General features: G+C 46.8%; 1 protein-coding gene across 1 annotated transcript; it reads right to left on the bottom strand.

Moving 5' to 3' along the window:
* Positions 1–7504: 7504 nt before the first annotated feature.
* On the bottom strand, positions 7505–13852 carry LOC136523245 (transketolase, chloroplastic-like). Its single transcript, XM_066516991.1, has 8 exons — positions 13674–13852; positions 10415–10961; positions 9880–9970; positions 9673–9778; positions 9301–9583; positions 9069–9217; positions 8822–8975; positions 7505–8724 (listed from the first exon to the last, which is right to left on the bottom strand). The coding sequence occupies exons 1-8, from the start codon at positions 13847–13849 to the stop codon at positions 7768–7770; spliced, it is 2463 nt and encodes an 820-aa protein (XP_066373088.1). The 5' UTR covers positions 13850–13852; the 3' UTR covers positions 7505–7767.
* Positions 13853–14803: the final 951 nt, after the last annotated feature.

Here is a 14803-nt window from a genome sequence, read left to right as displayed (position 1 = left end):
CAGTAACTCCCCAAATTCCTTGTCAGATACACCATTCTTTGCCTTCCATTGCAGCAATTCCAGTGTGGTACCCAACTTTTTCTGCCCCGCATCACAAGTTGGGTATAGCAATTTCTTGTGATCCTCTAGCATGCGCTAGAACTTGATCTTCTCCTTTTCACTTTCGCATTCTCTTTGTGCGTCACGAATGGCCTGACCAAGATCATCAGCGGGCTCATCTTCTGCCCCTACCTCTTCTTCAGCTTCCCCCATTGTAGTATCATTGAAGGCACCATATTCAGCAATAATGTCATCATCGTCCCATTGTTCTTCTTCACCTTCTTCCATTACAACCCCGGTTTCTCCGTGCTTCGTCCAACAAATATAGTTTGGCATGAAACCCGACTTCAACAAGTGTGAATGAAGACTCCTTGAGCTAGCATATTCCTTCAAATTCTTACATATGGCACATGGATAGCACATGAAACCATCGCATTTGTTTGCCTCGGCCACACGTAAGAAAGAATGCATGCCCTCAATGAACTCTTGGGAGCGGTGATCAGCATTGTACATCCAATGCCAGCTCATTTGCATTACATGACATACATACCATATTAAAACCTAGAACATAATTAGTTAATTATACGACATGCATGCCACCACACAAGGTATTAATTTATGAAAGTCTCGCTACAATGTACACAATCCCAACTACCACTAAAAAAACTAAAGCTAAAATACACTTCAGCAGCATAAAGATTTCATGACCAATCCCAACTAAAACAGACAGATCATGTGTTTGTTCAACATCTATGGGCTTCTTCCGCAGGATCACTGCCTCATCAGCCGCCATAGCCGCCTGTGCAAGAGAGTTTTGCACGTGTTCAACATAGTCTTCCTCCCAGTACCAGCCTGAACATCCAGTGCCATCCCACTGAAATTAAAACAAAAAATTAGAACTTTAATCACAATCATCATAAAAATAAGTATAAATTAACCATAATCATCAAATGCGACAAAATAACTCACATTGCGATCCGGACACTTGTAGAAGATACGGCCCTTGTTGGGACACTCCTTCCTCACCCGGTACTCCATCATAATCTTCTCCCCACACTTGCCGCATGCAATGAGAGGGAGGTCCGACCTCAGTCGCTTTGGAACCCGATGAGAGGCCGAGGACCCGGAAGCAGTTGTCATCTACTCTCTATACTCATTTTTAATATAATATAAATTTCTCATTTTATAAACAAATAAAATTAAAAAAAAACTCTAAAATTCTTTATATCTCTAAACCATGAAGTATGCTATGCATGCTAGAAATGAAAGCTGAATACTAGTTTTGAATAACTACTTTAACCTTCCTTCATCCAAATATGCAAACTTTAAAGTGATTTTGAGCTTAAATGGCTTACAAATAAAAAAAATCCACCATAAAAAACCACATATATCTAGTCCACAAAATGAGATATGCTACTGATGAAACATGAGAGTGTAAAGTTGATAACCTTTAGAACCGAAGAATCGATGGAGGAATCGAAGAAATCTTGTGATTACCGGCGATAAGGAAGAAGAGAGGCCGGCGATGAAGCAAGAACACTGAGCTCGAAGTGACTCGGGCTCGGGGAGGAAGAAGGGGTATATAAAAGGGGACCTTTAGTCCCGGTTGGAGACAGCAACCGGGACTAAAGGTCCCTTTCTAGTCCCGAACGGAGCCTCCAGCCAGAAGTAAAAGTTAACCTTTAGTCTCAGTTGATAGGTTCAACCGGGACTAAAGGTCCCCTGCAGCAAAAGCCTGTCGCAGTAGTCGTTGGGCAGGAACCTTTAGTCCCAGTTGGAGCTACCAATCGGGACTAAAGGTTTCTCTAGTCTCGGACGCGAAAAATACCGGGACTAAAGCCAAATTTCGAAGTGGATCAAAAGTCGTTTCTCTACTAGTGTATAATTTGTATATCTATTACAATACTCAGATCTATAATTAAAAAGTTTGACTTCTTGAGAAATGAGAATCACTTATTTTAGGACTGATGGGGTATTTTCTTCTACAATTCTACATTTAAGTTTACGAGTAAGCTGTTTAGACTAAAATAACCTAAAAATTAAAATCATTTAAATTTATGGTTTAAAATTTTAGCAAAGACAGCATTGAGCGATGTCCATCAGCAAATACCGCCATTAAAGAGTGTCCTATAGCAAATTATCGAACAAATAAAGTAATTTTTTCTAACTAAGCAACTGTGATTCTACATCTTCTGAATATGTAAATACTTATACGTATTAAATATGTGCCCAAAATATATACTATTTTTTATCTAACTATCAATAAATAACTAACCATAGAAAAAGATAGAAAAAAAACACATCCGTCCACTAATCCCGTGTGGCCGTGTGTGGCTGGGAGATATCGGACCCTGGAATGCCGATTACTCTATCGGCAATGATAACACCCACGTCAACGGATGCCCGTACTATGTGAGTCCTATCACATCCCAAAAGCCGACATAATCGTATTGGCTCCTGGAACGCCGATTAGACTCTTATCGGCTTCTAGTTCGCTGATTGACACCTCAATCTGCAATTTTATTATTACAGCTTATAGATCTATAATTAATTATTAAAATAATATTATTTCAAAAAAAATTGGCAGCGCACCGGCCAGGAATTGAAGGTCGCGCTGCTACTCGTGTCTTATCGGGGATTGCTAGCGCCTGGACGTCTGGCCAGACGTCCGGCGCTGCTTCCCGCACCTACACCTGGTGCGCCCACGCGGGGGCCCACACCACCTGGACCGCAAGCGTCGCTCGCCCGACCGACAACACATAGAGACCATCGACACTCGTGCCTCATACGCATTCCACGCGCTAGCGGCCGACGGCCAGCCTAAGGCACCCGCGCACCGGTGCGGAGCGAGAGAGAGAGAGAGCGCACGAGGGAGAAGATGACCGGTTGATATTTTAGGGCATGACGTCTATCCAAACGCTGATAGGGACCTATCGGCTAACTGGGTGCCGACATGCCTATCGGGCCAATATGGGTCCACTAGGCTGTCCTGTCTAGATTGGTCAGGTACCTAGTCGGCTGCTGGGTCGTCGACGGGATCATGTCGGCCCACGAGTTGCCGACAGGGACCTGTCGGCCCACCAGTTGCCGATAGGGCCTCTATCTGCTAGCCACAAGCCGACGGTACACTATATATACAATTCTTACAATCCAAATGCTAGATTTGCAATTAATCATTAAAAATATTATTTTAAAAAAATTCTCCTGAGATAGAGAACACACTTAGGTTGGGTTCAGGAGAGACATTGTGTATAGGCTTAGAAGGCATCGGAAATTTACTTAGTCGGTTATCATTAGCATCTTGACAAATATCGCAAGTTGGCTCCATAGGCCTCTCTAAGTGTGCAGTCCGAAATAATTGAGAATGGCTCTACGTATATGTATGACCTACACATCCAACCCACGTCCGCCTACTAAGAACTGCAATTGCTTGGACCTGTGACGGCAAAGTGACTACGGTGATTGGTGGATTTGAAGCCATCGTAGTACGCAGGTGAAAGTCACTTCAAGAAACTTTTTTTGATGTAATATTGTGAAAGTCACTTCAAGAAACTTTTTTTGATGTAATATTGTTTAAATAAATAATTACAAATTTAGATGCTACTTTTAAGAAATTGCAAATCTAGTACCCTGTCGGGCACTCGACAGCCGACAAGTTGACCTGACAACAGTAGCACGTCCAAGGCCGCTGAGGATTGCCGACTGGACTCTTCTCGGCAGCTGGCAGGCCGATTAGTCCTATCGGCTTGTTGTGTGCCGACAGGCGGATAGGCTTTCCTGTGGGATTGAGATGAGACACATCAAATATGAATCCAACCCAAAGTACTCTATCCCCATATGTACTCTTACAAAATTCAGTCAGCTGAGCGATTTATTGTCATTTGTAAGCGGCAAGCACGTATGTGCCACTGTATAAGTAATTTTCGAGCTTCTTCCATTTTCCTTTTCTTTACGGGAGCTAAATGCTCATTTAGGTGAGCTGCATTAAAGCTCGAGGCAGAGGCCGATATAAGGGTAACAAGATGCAGAAATGGAATGGTCACACATCCACAATGCCACAATGAGAATCAGCTTCCACTTCCATCCAAGATTGAAACCGAGAAATTGTGTAGGTTTAGACGATCTGTGCCGATTTTGAACAAATTGAGATACGGATTCATATCTCATATATGTGATAGAGACACTTTCATGTTGAGTTTTTGGATGAGACATTGTGTAGGTTTAGAAGGTGTCGGGAATTATACTCATTCTCTGCGGCAGCGATACGGTATGGCTACAGCGTGTTCTTGCACTCGACAGCTCCGTCGTGCTGCTGAGGATCCATAGTTGCTTCTGTCCCCGCTAAGGCCAGGTGACTTCGGCAAAAGTATAACAACAGCCAAACGCATCCGACGATTGTCAAGCTCTCCCAATTGGCCATTTAGCCCCGGTTTTGACTCCCACGTTGTGTATTCTTTCTTGTTTGGTGACTTACTTCCCTTATTTCTCCTATCCAATTTAAGCATGTACATCCCAGAAAGCATAAACGACATGACAAGAATGAGAACATCGAAGTGATTTGGCACTGGCTTTGGCTATGCACATTCAGGATGACTGAACAAACGAGCCACACCGTACCAAACACCACTCAGTTTTTTCAGGAAAAAAACCAAGAAAGAAAGAAACATCACGTCACCCTCGCCACACCACCAAACGCAGCTCAGGGGCAGGGCAGCCGAAGAGAAAAAGAAAGGGCAACGACAGCGACCAGAGACACTCACATAATCCTGTCGTCATGATTCGTGAGGCTCCAAACACCTTAAAAAAGGCGAGAATATGGATAGCCCATCTTTGTTTCCAGTTCACAAATTTCGTTTTCAGCTCACATCCTATTCCAGATCCAGGAAAAAAAACAGAAACAGGGAGCGCAAGCAGTGGAGTGTGTAGTTTTTTTTATGAGTGGAGTGGGGAGCTCATCTTAGCCATACTGGGTAGGGTAGCGGCCGTGCACACTCGGCTCCACTCAGCCAGCAAGAGCGTCCAGGCCATACAAAATTGGCAAGATTCGTGTGTCCTGATGCTCACATGTCTCAGGTGAACCCACAGCCAGGCAACATTCAGACAGGAGCTTCAGCTGAACAATGACAGCAGAGATATCTGGCCATGCTGAAGCAACAGCATTGGTATTTTGTTCACTTGTTTCTTGTGATGACAGTGGCATTACATTCAGATTCAGATGATGTTGCACGTTACAACAGCAACTGATGCGATCGCAGCACTAGCTTATGCCTTATCTATGCAACGAACGAACAAACAAATTTCACTAGTAATAAGTGAAACAAGCTCGGTTCACCCACCTTAAAAGGCACCATGCATCATGCTTCCAAGCTCCAAGTGGTGAGCAAAGATATGATGGGCAGTTTGGTACCCATCTGCTGATCCATTCATCACTCTCGGACTCTCGGTGGTACCAGCCACGCCCACGTCAGTATGAGCACGTGCTTACTGCACATATCTGCCACACTCGCAACAGCTAGCCTGCCTCGACTTTCAGCTTCAATTCTTTCAGTTTCAGTATGAGAATTAATAGGGGAGTTTCAATATGAAAGTACTTTAAGCTTCACTAGTTTCAGTTTCAGTATGACTGCACACATCAATCTGCCACCGTACCATATAAGGAGAATAGCAAGCAAACCACATTGCTGATGAATTGTACTGATTCGGAGCAAATGACTGGATCACTGGATCAAATAAGGACACATCAAACACGAATCCTTCCCAAAGTACTCTATCTCGGTTTGTATTATTAGAAAATCCAGTTAGCCGATCGAGCGATTTATTGTGAGCATGCAGCAAGCACATGCGATCGAACTGCTTGGTAGTATCTGCCTGCCAGTCTTAACTCCAGTGTAATTATTTGAGCATTACAGGAGCTGCATGCTGTTTTAGGTGGCCTGCATTAATGTAATGCTCAAAGACATGGAGAGCGACACGGGCCGATATAAGTCAACGAAGATGGATGCAGAAACCACACATCCACAATGCCACCATCCATAAGCATCATCAGCTTCCACTTGCACTTCCAGGTTTTTCAATCGATCAGAGAAATCGTGTAGGTTTAGACGATCGATCTGTGCCAATTCTTTGAACAGATTGAGTCAGGTCAGATACGGAAGCATATGTGATAGGACGCGTTCGACGATCATGTTGAGTTTTGGATGAGACATTGTGTAGGCTTAGAAGGCGTCAGGAATTACCCTCATATTCACTGTGATAGCCATACAGCATGGCTACAGTGCCGTCCTGCACAGAACAGCGCTGTCCTTCTGCTGAGAAGGATCGCATATATAGCAACAGCCAAACGAGTTTGACGTGGTTAAGCTCATTCTGTTAGGCCCTGGTTTTGACTCCCATGTTTTTCTTGTTTGGCGACTTACTTCCCGTATTTGTCCTATTCATCCAGTTTAAGCATGTACATCCTACATACAAAACATAAACGACACAAGAACAATTAGTGTATCGGAGTGATTAGCTATGCACAATATTCAGGACGACTGAACAAACGAAACGCCACTCAGCTTTTCGGTCAGGGCAACACCACTAAACGCTGGGGCAGGGCGGCCAAAGAGAAAGGGAAGGGCAACGACAGCGACCAGATCAGACACTCACATCCTGTCGTCATGACTCCTGAGGCTCCAAACACCTTAAACAAGATGACAATATGGATAGCCCCATCTTTGTTTCCATTCACAAACTTCGTTTTCAGCTCACATCCAATTCCAGAGCCAGAAAACAACGAAAACAGGGCGCGCAAACAGTGGAGTGGAGTGGAGTGAGCTCATCTTAGCCACACTCGGCTCCACTCAGCATGCAGGAGCGTCGAGCCCACACAAAACTGCCAGCAGATCCAGACAGCTTCGTGTGTCCTGTCCTGACTTCCTGATGTTCACATGTCTCAGATAGGGTCCGTATCATGTATCCGACACCGATCGGATATTTGATACGTTGGATACGTGTATCTGATACGTATGAACTGAATTGGATACGGCCGGCCAGCAAACAAAAATATTGAATAGTCCTGGTAACAACAGAGAAAGCTAGCCATGCTGAAGCAACAGCATTGGTATTTTCTTCATTTGTTTCTTGTGATGACAGCGGCATTACATTCAGATTCGGATGCTGTTGCGCACCACAACAGCAGCTGATGCGGCAAGTTCAGCACATCAAGGCAGGCATTTGAACTGAACAAAGGTTGTTGCAATTGCAATGGTTCTAACCAAGTTTGGTTTGATTTCGAGATAAACCGGAAGAAAATATATCACATTATTGAGCTCAATATATAAATGCTAGGACTATGTATCATAAAATCCATTAGCAAACTGTAACAAAGAGCAAAAATAGCAACAACTAAGCCACAGTGCGACTTAAACCCACGATACTGCAAAGAATGAAGCATCGCTGCAAGAAGGTAAGGTCATTGACAATGTTACCAAAAACCAGCACCCGATTTAATTAACAACCAGGCTCACCTTCATGAATCGTGTTCGTGTGAGGGTCACCGAATAAAACCCAACATAAATGGAAAAGGCATTGTTTATTACAGGCCTAAAATACCACTCACGCTCCAAATGCAGGCATCCTTCCGCTCCCTCCATTGTTTATTCCAAGCTTTAGGGCACAAGACCTCGAGGTACAGTGTTCCTTTGGCATCAATGATGACAAAAAACTCAAGACTGTTGTTATCAACTCTTAAAAGCTCTTGGCCGCCGCGATGACGCTCTCCACAGTGATGCCATACTCCTTGTAGATCGTTCCGGCAGGAGCACTCGCACCGAACTTGTCGATGCCAATGGCCTTGCCCTGGGTTCCGATATACTTCTGCCAGCCAAGAGTAGACCCGGCCTCAATGCTGATTCTTGCGGTGACGGCTGCAGGGAGGACACTCTCCTTGTATTCATCTGACTGCTCATCGAAAAGTTCCCAGGAAACAAATGAGATGACACGGACTGTCTTGCCCTCCTTCCTCAACTCATCGGCGGCCTTTTCCGCAATCTCCAGTTCAGAGCCGGTACCCAACACGATGAGATCAGGCTTGTTGCCAGTTGAGTTGTCGGAGATGGTATATCCACCCTTCCCGACACCCTCAATTGAGGTACCAGGCAGGTGAGGAAGCTTTTGCCTGGACAGAGCGAGAATAGATGGCCTCTTCCTGTTGAGAACTGCAACTTTGTATGCTCCGGCGGTCTCATTGCCATCAGCAGGGCGGAGCATCAATATGTTTGGCATTGCGCGGAAACTCACCAAGTGCTCAATGGGCTGATGGGTCGGGCCATCTTCTCCAAGACCAATAGAGTCGTGGGTCATAACATAGATAACTCCGGCTTCAGACAGAGCTGAGATCCTCATGGCGCCTCTCATGTAATCGGTGAAGACAAAGAATGTAGCACAGTACGGAACAAACCCTGGACTGTGCAGAGCAATGCCATTGCAAATGGCGCCCATTCCGTGCTCTCTGACTCCAAACCGGACATTGCGCTCTTCAGCCGTATCCTTCTGGAAGTCACCAAACATCTTAAGCAGAGTCATGTTGGAGGACGCAAGATCAGCACTACCTCCAATAAGACCAGGCACAACATTAGCAAGTGCATTCAAGCACTGCTGGGAGAGGTTCCTGGTGGCATCTCCTGGGCTCTCTGGAGTGTATTTCTATATAGAGAGAAAAAAAACAAGAATCTACCATTAGAGTTTAATTCTCCATGTATCAGTATCAACTGCCGTATTGCAAGTAGATATGTATTCTTACAGGAAGCGCATCAGCCCAGCCAGTGGGGAACTCTCCTGTGATGATACTTTTCAAGGTTGCTGCATCATCTGCATACTTCTTCTCGTACTCTGCAAACTTAGCATTCCAATCAGCCTCAAGTGCAGCACCTTCGGGTGTGTGGCGGCTCCAGTGGCTGCAATGATCCATTCAAAGAAACCGTGTGAGTGCTATGCATTTCACTAGTTCATCCAGATAACTAGATTACTAGAACAGAGAGTAGACCAACCTCTTGACATCCTCTGGTACAAAGAATGGCTCATAGGGCCATCCAAGGTTCTGCCTGGTTGCTTCAACCTCTTTGGCACCCAATGCACTTCCATGCACACTGTATGAGTTGGCCTTGTTGGGAGATCCAAAACCAATTGTGGTAGTCACCTAAATAGAGTGCCAATTAGGCCAATGTTATAAAATCTACAGCAAAAAAAACATAAAAGGTTGCAAATACCAAAGAAACCAACCTTGATTAAGGTGGGCTTGTCAGTAACTGCCTTCGCCTCCTTAATGGCTGCACGGATGTCATCATAACCGTTGTTCCCATTCTTAACCCAGATTGTGTGCCACCCAAGAGCCTCAAAGCGGGTGCTCACGTCCTCTGTGAATGCAATCTCTGTATCTCCATCGATGGAAATGTGGTTGTCATCGTAGAAAGCGATCAGCTTGCCAAGACCCCAGTGTCCAGCCAAGGAGCAAGCTTCATTGGCAATACCCTCCATTTGGCAACCATCTCCCAAAATAACGTACCTGTACAAAATTCATGAAACATGTTACCAAAACTGCACCACACAGACTAACAGCAAGACACTGCATGTTCAGATTATTAGAAGTATTACGTGTAGTGGTCGACGATCTCACTGTCAGGCTTGTTGAAGCGGGCAGCCAGGTGCTTCTCGGCAAGTGCCAACCCAACAGCATTGGCCATACCCTGACCAAGAGGTCCTGCAGAACAACCATATTGGAAACCGAAACTTTTAGTTTTACATACAGTACAGCAGGGCAATTCACAACAAGTGGTCAGCCAAGTAGAGAAGAAAACGGACCAGTGGTAACTTCAACTCCTGGAGTCTCAAAGTTCTCAGGGTGGCCCGGTGTCTTGCTTCCCCATTGCCTGAACTGCTTCAAATCCTCCTCCTGCAGCAACAGCGTACCAACCACAGTTAAAAGAAATTCAGTCACAAAAGAGATGCTTATCAAACACCTAGCAGCTATGCCGAGGTGAATTATACGCAAATAGTTCTGCTCAATTAAAGCATGAGTGATGACAGGTCCATGGTGTAACGTCTGAGTCTCCAACTAATTTTCCTAGGAAACCTAGCTTCCCCTTATCATAATAATACATCTCTGACAACTGGACAAAGGCAGGCACAGCCTTTCCTAGGCCACCACCAAAGATAGCAGTCAAGATCCAAGCTTTCCACTATTTTACCAAACAAGATCCAAACTTTACACATGAACCTACCCCCGATTTCGCCGCTCCAACGAACCAACCCGGAGCAAATCCCACACATCACAGATCACACCAAAAACAGAAGATGAAAACAAACACAGCAAAAGCAAGTGAATCAGCTGGCTTACCTTAACACTGTCGTATCCGGCGAGGTGGAGCAGGGCGTACTGGAGCATGCAACCGTGGCCGGCGGAGAGGACGAAGCGGTCGCGGTTGAACCAGTAGGGGTTCTTGGGGTTGTAGCGCATGACCTCGTCGTAGAGGATGTGCCCCATGGGCGCGCAGCCCATGGGGAGGCCCGGGTGGCCGGAGTTGGCCTTCTCGACGGCGTCGATGGCCAGGAACCGGATCGTGTTGACCGACTTCTCGAGCAGCTCGCCCGTGGCGGCCTTCCCCTCGAGCGTCTCGACGGCGGCGGCGCGCACGACACGCTGGCGGCGGGAGGCGGCCGCGGACGGCGCGCGGCGGGCCGGGAGCGGGGAGCGCAGGCCGCGGCCGGCGAGCGAGCTGAGGCGGAAGCCGAGGCGCTCGGCCGGGGCGGACGCCCCGGCGCTCGGCGCCGCGCGCGCGGCGATGGTGGCGTGCGCGGCGGCGACCGAGTGCGCGGCCATGGTATCTGTGATGGGCGCTGTGTGCGTGCGCCTGCCGGGTGGAGGAGAGGCGGAGATGGCGAGCCTGCGGTCGGGGAGATCAGAGATGGGACGGGGGGGTTATGTATAGACTCCGAAGTGCGTTCTGGGGGACGCGTTGCCAACAAGAAGAAGAAGGTAGCAGCTGAGCTGAGGCGGCTTTGGAAATCCCGGTGGACATGGTCCATGGACCAGGGGTGTGTACTACTGGTTTGAAGCCGCCATTGGGCTGCTAAGGGTTGGTAGAGCTTCAGTCAGCAATTGCTTGATTTTTATATTTCTAGTGCACTCCAATCAACCTCTTCGTGACTTAAATCTATTTTTTTTTTGGAGACAAAAATGTGAAAGAAGGACAATTTGGATGACGTAGCTTCGTTCAACCCAGCCCGCGCCCGTTTGGCAGCTTTTTTTTTTTCCGACGAATGAAGAACTATATTAGATAATAGTCGATACATCAATACGTTACCAGCACTCTGATTTACACAAGTATATAGAAACTGATTTTTATCTAAATTATACCCATACTGTGAATAGCTCCAGATCTCAAAACCAAACCCGTACGATGCTTTACAGTATGGATGACCGCACAGGCAAACACTCGGTAAAAAGCCTGAGAACATATGCCCAACGAATGACGGCCAACATTCGTGTAGGCGGAGTTGAGAAATTTATTCTTTCTGGTATCTTCCTTCTTCTTCTTTCTGCTATCGAAGGATAAGGAAGACCGATCTAAAACTTATTCTCCCTAGTTCTTCATCGTGACCAGATCTAACCACGATAAAATGGAGAAGAGACCGGAGAAAATTATTCCATGGCGGCGACACCATCTCCGCGTTGATGTCGCCGTCCGAAAATAAAGTCTCCATGTCATACCGGTGAGGATGCTGACGCCGTAGTTGTCGTCCTCATTTACAACAGAGCCGTCATGGAGAAAACAATTCCACCCTATCCTCTCGTCGTCGCCGGAGAGAATGAGGAGGAGATAAATCTCCAAAACCAAAAAAATTAGCATGAAAAGACTCTAACCCAAAAGATTCGATCTACTGAAAAAACTTGTTAAAAACGATGGATCCCCACTCCCTCCAGCCTCCGGCGATATGCCGGAGGGGGAAGGGAGGGGGGCCAGCGGTGGTGGAGCCCGGGGACGGCGGCGGCGGAGGACGCGAGACCTAAGGTTGTGTCCATGAAACGGGAGGTCTAAGCCGGCCCGTTTGGCAGGGCTTTTGAGGCCTTCTCAAACGCGGCACCGTGGCCTGTAGTCGTAGCCTCCAACTCTGTATAAATCATCTGTATCATCTCAAATAGCGGCTCCGTAGCATGTCAGAACATCTTGTAGAGGGTGTCAATGGTTCAGCTAACAAAAGGTGGGAGCCACTGCTTTCGGAAGAAAAGTTGAGACTGACTGTGAGAGAGCAAAGGAAGACGAGCAAGCGGATGTCTGCATATACATACAAAGAGGGAAATGGTGATATTAGCAACAGATGAAGTAGCTAGCCTGCGATGTAAAGAAGACAACTTCAACTACTTTTTATCTACATGGCAGCTAACTTTTGATTAAGGTGGTGTTTAAATTCAAAGGCTAAAGTTTAAGGATGTCACATCGGGTGTTACATATGGGTGTCACATGAGAGTGTTTGGATAATAATAATAAATCAAATTACACAAGTTCTCGGTAATCCAATAGACGAATTTATTAAGCCTAATTAATCCATCATTAGCACATGTTTACTGTAGCACAAAATTGTCAAATCATAGACTAATTAGGCTTAAAAATTCGTCTCGCAAATTAGTCACAATCTGTGTAATTAGTTATTTTTTAATCTATATTTAATACTCCATGCATGTGTCAAAACATACGATGTGATAGGAACTAAGCTTTAGGGGAGACTAAACAAAGTCTAAGACCACTAACATTAGTTGTCCGCCATAGGAGCGGCCCTGAAGCAAGTAGGGATGGCAAAGGGTCGGGTTTGGTGGGTGTGGAGTAAAACTTGCCCACGACGACACCCATGATATTTGGCCACGCCCGCCCTCAATGTGATCCGTGGCCGCAATGTTACACCCGCACCCACACCATGTGGGTTCAGGTTACTCCGCGTGTGTGTTATAAAAAGCTAACATATAACAAAGAAACTATAAAGTTGAGAGAATACATAATTATCAATTTATTGTCTCTAATAAATCAACAACTTAAACCTAGTCTAGTACATACCATGCAGACAACATCCATTCAAACTATACTAAGTTTTACATAGGTGTATGTCAGATATTAGTTCTAGACCTCCAATTAATAACCAGAAAAAATAGAAAAACATATGTTTTGGGCCTCGCGGGTGAAATATGACACCCGCACCTGACTCGACGCTATTATGGGCTCCAATCCGAAGACACCCGCGAGTCTAATATTGCATCCGCACCGGCGGGTGTGATTGTCATCCCTAGAAGCAGCTTTTGCTCCTATTTACTGTTCGGCTCACGGTTTTTGCGGCTAATAAATGAAGCTGATTTGTTTCGGACTATTGTTTCATGGCTGATAAGCCGGACTGATAAGTTAAAGCGAGCGGCTCTGGCCACACGACTGGTAACCGTACTAATCTATTATAGAACTACTGTAGGAGAGCCACGTGGAGCACCTAAGCTGCAGCTCCGTCGGTTCTTTACTTTTCCTAGTTGAGGTGCGACGGAGTCGGTGCCGTTTTACCAGCAGCTACACTGTCATGACGCACAGTGCTAAATATTGTCAAGGAACTGGAGCTACCTTGGGCGCGTGCTCCACGCCTGGCCGCTCGACGCTCGTGCGCCGCCACTCTTCCGTTGTGCCCGGCTTGTCAGCTCCATGGCCACTCGTGCGCCGCCGCTGCGCACGCCGGCGATGCCTCTCAGGCCCCACGGTACCTGTCGCTCGTACTTTCTACTCGTACTCCGTACACTCATACGCACTTTGAATGGAAAAGAAAAATAGAGATACAGCATGGGAAAAAGGAAGGAGACGGATGGATATGTGGCCCTTACTGTAAGCGAAGGGATAAGGGCATCACGAACGTGTGAGGCCACCATTCCATCGCCGTTAAGGTGGGCTCCACCGATTCATAAGGCTTACCTATGTCGATATTGCTTCGTCAATGGCATCCGCCCCAATCCCGACGCCGCGCGACTCACTCCGCTGACTGTCGTGGTCATCCTAGTCCCCCATCCCACCCCGCGCGACTCACTCCTCAAAAAAAATCCTACTCGTCCCACTCCACTGGCTGCCGTGGATATCCCCGCGCGCGCCCCCATCCTACGCCCGCCCGCCCACCCACTCCTCCATTCCCCGTGTGCACACCCATCCCCGCAGCGCCGCCCTGCGCCCACTCCGCCTCCGCGCGGCCATCCACTCCATCTCCGCCTAGCCATCCACTCGGCCTCCGCGTGGCCATCCGTCGCTCCCATCCACCGTGCCTAATCCGCACTCACACGTCATGCCACAGCGTGCACCGCCACCGTACTACCACCCCGGTGCCACCGGGAGAAGGTCGTCGCCGGCCGGGACATCGTCTCCCACGGTCAGCCGAAGTCACCACTACAGGGAGGATCTGTATATTGCAAATGCATGTTTCAAGTGTTTTGGCCCCATTTGGATGGTATGGTTCTTGAGGAATTTGGATGGTTTGGAGAAATTCTGGAAGAATTTGTGAGAGAAAAACACTGTTCCGGATGAAAAAAGAAGCGAATCAAGCCGGGTTCAAGGACACGCGAACGGGGCCTTGCAATTGTTTCATCTTGATGTTGCAAAAGTGGACCGGGGGATGTTGCACATGTTGGATATGTTGCAAGTGTTTCAGATGCATGTTGCAAGCATTTGTTCAAAATATTTTATCTTTTTCTAGACGTATGTTACAATCGTTC

The sequence above is a fragment of the Miscanthus floridulus genome, chromosome 18, assembly GCF_019320115.1.
Source record: "Miscanthus floridulus cultivar M001 chromosome 18, ASM1932011v1, whole genome shotgun sequence".
Taxonomy (NCBI): Eukaryota; Viridiplantae; Streptophyta; class Magnoliopsida; order Poales; family Poaceae; genus Miscanthus; species Miscanthus floridulus.
The sequence above is the reverse complement of the archived record's forward strand: the minus strand, read 5'-3'. Positions and strand labels throughout refer to the sequence as shown.

What these genes read in the sequence shown, in the direction of transcription:
- LOC136523245 (XM_066516991.1), bottom strand. Translation starts at nt 13,849, where the DNA reads ATGAGTGTACGGAGTACGAGTAGAAAGTACGAGCGACAGGTACCGTGG. An exon ending in GCGTGGAGCACGCGCCCAAG is followed by an intron (nt 10,962 to 13,673) that starts GTAGCTCCAGTT and finishes CCCCGACCGCAG; the next exon opens with GCTCGCCATCTCCGCCTCTC. An exon ending in CCGGATACGACAGTGTTAAG is followed by an intron (nt 9,971 to 10,414) that starts GTAAGCCAGCTG and finishes CTGTTGCTGCAG; the next exon opens with GAGGAGGATTTGAAGCAGTT.